The sequence below is a fragment of the Dendroctonus ponderosae genome, unplaced genomic scaffold (genome assembly GCF_020466585.1).
Source record: "Dendroctonus ponderosae isolate FM_Combo_2020 unplaced genomic scaffold, Dpon_F_20191213v2 Dpon_F_20191213_12, whole genome shotgun sequence".
Classification (NCBI taxonomy): Eukaryota; Metazoa; Arthropoda; class Insecta; order Coleoptera; family Curculionidae; genus Dendroctonus; species Dendroctonus ponderosae.
In genome coordinates, this window is record NW_026017316.1 from 164,834 (window position 1) to 170,983 (window position 6,150).

The window sequence follows — 6,150 nt, forward strand, 5'->3', positions numbered from 1 at the left end:
GGTGTCGTTGGAAAGGGAATTTTTGCTCCTAAACTCCTTTTTATCAACCTTTGGCAGATTTATAGCAAACTAATTTTTTTCACGATTTAATTAGATGCGTGCTCTGTTTCAGGTACTGTGGATTATATCGCACCCGAAGTGCTCAGCTACGAGCCGATCTGTTTGTCGACCGACATTTGGTCGGTTGGAGTTTTGGGTTACGTTCTGCTGTCCGGATTCAGTCCGTTTGGGGCCGACGATAAGCAGCAAACGTTCCTCAACATTTCCAAATGCAACCTCAGTTTCGAACCCGAACATTTCGAAGACGTTTCCAGTGCGGCGATAGATTTTATTAAAAGTGCCCTTATAGTCGATCCAAGGTAAGTGTGAACGATTTTTTGCGAGGCCCCATTAAGGGGCGAAGCCCCCATGCATTTTTTTTATGTCAAATGATGGTTTCTGTCGGGTTCTTTCAAAATGGTTCTTTGGTGTGGCTCATCGTTTGGGAGCTACAAGGCTTTGAAAGTGTGTGGCCCCAATAAGGGGCGAAGTCCCACGATTTTTTTGGTGGCAAACTAAAGTTTTCGGTGCGTTCTCTGGAAATGGTCTTTAGGCCCGTGGAGCTGCGTTCAGCCGTTTGCGGGATACAAGAGTTTTTAATGTTTGGGGCTCGATTAAGGGGCGAAGCCCTGCGGTGTTTGCAACCGTACGCTAATTGGCCTGCAGGTCGGGCTGTGGTGTAAGTGTGTGCAAAATTTTAACGCAAACTCTTGAAAATTGGGGCCTCCACAGCTGATCGAATAATTGCGTGCATGCTTGCCGACTTTTTATAATGTCAAACAGCATTTTTATAATGCTGATTTAAAATTTGCGTATCTTTGGAACCCTTCGGCCGATTGGCGCGCTTGTTTTTTTGAAAAATTGTCCGTTTTCTGGGGCGTCTTTGGGCTAAAAAAAATTGGCAATTTTTGAAGCGCTCCGCCCCTTAGGGGGCCTTAAATTTTTAAAAAAATTGTAACTGGAAAACCGTTGAAGATACTCTACTAGTTCCAAGGACCATTTTGAAAGCGACTGTCGAGGACTGTCCTATTTTGTGCAAAAACCAGTAGGGCTGCGCCCCTTTAGGAACCCCACTTTGCTAAATAATCAAATTTTATCGGAAATTATTTATATTTAAAAGTGTACTCTTGATTTTAAGTTGTGGAAAGGAAAGATACTTTTTGTTGCGTTCTTTCAAAATGATCCTTTGGGCTGTCGAGTTGCGTCCAACCGTTCAAGAGATACAAGCCTTTGAAAATTTTAGGCCCCATAGAGGGGCGAAGGCCCATTTTTTTTTTGTGCCAAACTGTAGTTCTCGATGCGTTCTCTCAAAATGGTCCTTAGGCCTGTTCGGCTGATTTTTGCCGTTTGCGGGATACAAGAGTTTTTAAAGTTTGGGGCTCGATTAAGGGGCGAAGCCCTGCGTTTTTACAAACCGCCCGGTAATTGGCCTGCAGGTCGGGCTCTGGTCTAAGTGTGTGGAAAATTTCAGCTCAAAATCTGGAAAATTGCGACCTCCACAACTGATCGAATGAAAGCGTGCATCCCTGCCGAGTTTTTATAGTGTCGAACAGCATTTTCATAATGCTGTTCCAAAATTCGCGTATCTTTTGAACCCTTCGGCCGATTTGCGCGCTTGTTTTTTTGAAAAATTGTCCGTTTTCTGGGGCATCTTTGGGCTAAAAAACTGTGGAAATTTTTGAAGCGCCTTGCCCCTTATGGGGCTTTTGAAGTTTTAAAAAAATTATAACTGGAAAACCGTTGAAGATACTCTACTAGGTCCAAGGACCATTTTGAAAGCGACTGTCGAGGACTGTCCTATTTTGTGCAAAAACCAGTAGGGCTGCGCCTCTTTAGGGACCCCACTTTGCTAAATAATAAAATTTTATCGGAAGTTATTTATATTTAAAAGTGTACTCTTGATTTTAAGTTGTGGAAAGGAAAGATACTTTTCGTTGCGTTCTTTCAAAATGATCCTTTGGGCTGTCGAGCTGCGTCCAACCGTTCAGGAGATACAAGCCTTTGAAAATTTTAGGCCCCATAGAGGGGCGAAGGCCCATTTTTTTTTTGTGCCAAACTGTAGTTCTCGATGCGTTCTCTCAAAATGGTCCTGAGGCCTGTTCGGCTGATTTCAGCCGTTTGCGAGATACAAGAGTTTTTAATGTTTGGAGCTCGATTAAGGGGCGAAGCCCTGCGTTTTTTGCAACCTTTGTTAATTGGCCCACAGGTCGGGCTGTGGTCTAAGTGTGTGCGAAATTTCAGCTCTAAATGTCGAAAATTGCGGCTTCCACAACTGATCGAATAATTGCGTGCATCCCTGCCGACTTTTTATATTGTCAAACAGTATTTTTATAATGCTGTCCCAAAATTTGCGTATCTTTTAAACCACTTTGCCGATTTGCGCGTTTGTTTTTTTGGAAAATTGTCCGTTCCCTGGGGCATCTTTGGGCTAAAAAATTTTGGCAATTTTTGAAGCGCTTCGCCCCCTATGGGGCCTTTGAATATAAATAAAATATGTAACTCAAAATCCGTTGAAGATACTCGACTTGTTCCAAGGACCATTTTGAAAGCGACTGTCGGGGACTGTCATATTTTGTGCAAGAAACGGTAGGGCTGTGCCCCTTAAGAGGCCGCACTTTCTAAATAATCAACATTTTCTAGGAAATTCTGCTAATTTAAAAGTAAATCAATAATTTCAAGTTGTGGAAAGATACTCTTCTTTGCGTTCTTTCACAATGATCCTTTAGGCTGTCGAGCTGCGTCCAACCGTTGAGGAGATACAAGCCTTTGAAAATATCTGGCCCCATAGAGGGGCGAAGCCCCATTATATTTTTTAGTGCCAAACTGTAGTTTTAGTTGCGTTCTCTCAAAATGGTCCTTAGGCCTGTTCAGCTGATTTCCGTCGTTTGCGAGATACAAGAGTTTTTAAAGTTTGGGGCTCGATTAAGGGGCGAAGCCCTGCGATTTTTGCAACCTCCGTTAATTGCCCCACAGGTCGGGTTGTAGTCTAAGCGTGTGCAAAATTTCAGCTCAAAATCTGGAAAATTGCGGCCTCCACAACTGATCGAATAATTGCGTGCATGCTTGCCGACTTTTTATAATGTGGAACAGCATTTTTATAATGCTGTCCCAAAATTCGCGTATCTTTTGAACCACTTGGCCGATTTGCGCGCTTATTTTTTTGGAAAATTGTCCGTTCCCTGGGGCATCTTTGGGCTAAAACGCTTCGGCAATTTTTGAAGCGATTTGCTGCTTATGGGGCCCTTGAAGTTTAAAAAAAATTGTAGTTCGAAAACCGTTGAAGATACTCGACTAGTTCCAAGGACCATTTTGAAAGCGACTGTCGAGGACTGTCATATTTTGTGCAAGAAACAGTAGGGCTGCGCCCCTTAAAAGGCCGCACTTTCTAAATAAACAACATTTTCTAGGAAATTCTGCTAATTTAAAAGTAAATCAATAATTTTAAGTTGTGGAAAGATACTTTTCTTTGCGTTCTTTCAAAATGATCCTTTAGGCTGTCGAGCTGCGTCCAACCGTTGAGGAGATACAAGCCTTTGAAAATTTCAGGCCCCATTATTTTTTTTGTTCCAAACTGTTGTTCTCGTTGCGTTCTCTCAAAATGGTCCTTAGGCCTGTTCAGCTGCTTTCAACCGTTTGCGCGATACAAGGGTTTTTAAAGTTTGGGGCTCGATTAAGGGGCGAAGCCCTGCGATTTTTGCAACCGTCCGCTATTTGGCCTGCAGGTCGGGTTGTAGTCTAAGTGTGTCCGAAATTTCAGCTTTAAATCTCGAAAATTGCGGCCTCCACAAGTGATCGAATAATTGCGTGCATCCCTGCCGACTTTTTATATTGTCGAACAGCATTTTGATAATGCTGTCTCAAAATTCGCGTATCTTTTGAACCACTTGGCCGATTTGCGCGCTTGTTTTTTTGGAAAATTGTCCGTTCCCTGGGGCATCTTTGGGCTAAAAAACGTTGGCAATTTTTGAAGCGCTTCGCCCCTTATGGGGTCCTTGAATGAAATCTGCGGTCTCCACAACTGATCGAATGAAAGCCTGCATCCCTGGGGTCTTTTTATAGTGTCGAACAGCATTTTTATAATGCTGTTCCAAAATTCGCGTATCTTTTGAACCACTTGGCCGATTACTGCGATTGTTTTTTTGAAAAATTGCCTGTTTTCTGAGGAAGGTATTGGTTGAAAAACTTTGGCGATTTGGGTAGCGCTTCGCCCCTTCAGGGGCCGTTGAAGTTTCAAAAAAATCGTAACTCAAATTTTTTGCTCCAAATTTTTTTTCCAAATTTTGCTAATTAAATTTCAACATTCTGATTCGCAGGAAACGACCGACAGTGCACGAGCTGATGGACCATCCATGGATCTCGTTGAAATCCAACCTCATGCAGCCGCTGTCCGCGCCAATCAGATCGCCCGAGCCGATCAACGTCACGCCCAGATCGACGCCGATCGGCCAGCGCAAGAGTTTCAGCTGTTTGAGCAGCGACGGCGGCTGCGCCGATCTAACGCCCAAATCCAAAGACTTCAAGGCGGCGCATGCGCGCACCACGCTGAGCGGCTCGTTCGCCGAATCGCCCGTTCGTACGTACTCGGTGACCGCTCAATGTATTTGTGCGCAGTGCGGCCCCACCTGCCGCCATCTGTCGCACGCGCCCGTCACCAAAACCACCATCACCATCGACCGCGCCATCTTGTGCTAGTTTGCGCGTTTTTCCCCCGGGTATCTGGATCGCTGCCAGGCTCGCTTCAATGGGCGCAACAAGGGTGCTAGACGGAGACACGGCTAATGTTGCGCCGTCTCGCTCCAGCCCAGGCGGTGTCTGTGTCTTCTGGCCTTGTTGCGCCCGCATGTTTCAAGAAAAATTCAATTTCTGACCCAAATTTGGCGGGCTGGCGCCCACTCAAGTGGACACTGGGGCTGCGCCGATGTACTGCGTGTTGGGTTTTTCCGGGGGTTTCCCCGCTGAAGCCCCGGGAATTTTTTGCTGCACGCCTGCAGTCTTGCAGAGGTTTTTCCGGATACCCGGAAAACCTGGCCCGATGGCGGAAAATCCCAAGGGGCAAAAGTTGGGGGGAATTGAATGGGGATTTGGATTTTTTTGGTTGGGAAAGGCAGGGGCGCGCAGCAAGGGGCGGGGCCCGATAACAGCCACACCCAGTAGGGTTTTGCGGGGGTCCAGGGTGGGCTGCGCAGCCGCCAGCAGAATTTGCGCGCAACATCGGCAACACCGGCGGAATCAGGGGCCGTTTTGCGTTTTGCAAATCCGCTCTAGTCAAAGGATGGTTTGTTGCACTTTTTCACTTCTGTTCAGATCCCGCGGGGAAACGCCACTGGAAAATACTGTGTTAGCTATTGTTACTCTCATTTCGCTGTATGTACGCACTTTTGTTTCGTTTCGTTAAGCCCCGCCCCCTGAACCGCACGCCACTGGGTCGACCGGCCGCGTGCGGTCCAGCCCCTGTGTACAGATCTAGTTCTTATTTAAGCAGTAATTTATGTTTCCGTTGCTTTTTACTTTTGATTTGGTCCTTATTCTAAATAAAGGTTGATTTTTTGTCTGTGTGGTTTTTGCTTTCACTCTGTCTGTCTGCGTGTGTGTGTGTGGAGGGGGAATTGAGGAGGAGGAAAAGTGATCGATGTGTTGGTTTCAGATCCCACAGACTCGAACGGATCTAGTGGCTGGGGCTGTTGGTCGGGAATGATTATTCCTGACTGAGCGATAAAAACTGGACATTTTCAGTGGATTTATTGATTATTTAAGTGGTTATTAAAGTGAAGTGGGCATTTACCGGCGTTTTTCTCCAAATTTTCAGTGCGAGCGTCCGGACAGTTTGGCGAATGCGCCTGGGAAAATTGGCGATGGAGCAGTGGGTTTCCCCATTCGTTTCAGGCGCATTCGCCAATCCGTCCAGGCGTGCGCCATTGGCAGAGGCCATCAGCAGAGAAAGTGCTATAACTTCCAAACCCGTTTCGATTGGCCGTTGAAACTTTGGGTCCTGCTCAACAAAACTCCACTTTGAACCACTGCGGACTTTCATTTGAATCCGTTGGCCGGAAGGGCTTTGAACTAACTCGGAAAGCCCGAGTGTGAGTCGCAGCGTTTTGTAACAGTTGAGTT

General features: G+C 46.0%; 1 protein-coding gene across 2 annotated transcripts in view; it reads left to right on the forward strand.

Moving 5' to 3' along the window:
- LOC109545104 (death-associated protein kinase related) overlaps positions 1-5,820 on the forward strand; it is an 84,511-nt gene extending 78,691 nt beyond the window's left edge. Inside the window, exons 4-6 of one of the 2 annotated variants that reach the window (XM_048662838.1) lie at positions 113-359; positions 4,353-4,612; positions 5,684-5,820. In XM_048662838.1, the coding sequence (XP_048518795.1) occupies positions 113-359; positions 4,353-4,612; positions 5,684-5,748 (572 nt within the window). In that variant the 3' untranslated portion in view covers positions 5,749-5,820. Of the gene's footprint in view, positions 1-112; positions 360-4,352; positions 5,591-5,683 lie in introns of those variants that run through there. The other variant, XM_048662836.1, reaches the window with a different exon arrangement.
- Positions 5,821-6,150: the final 330 nt, after the last annotated feature.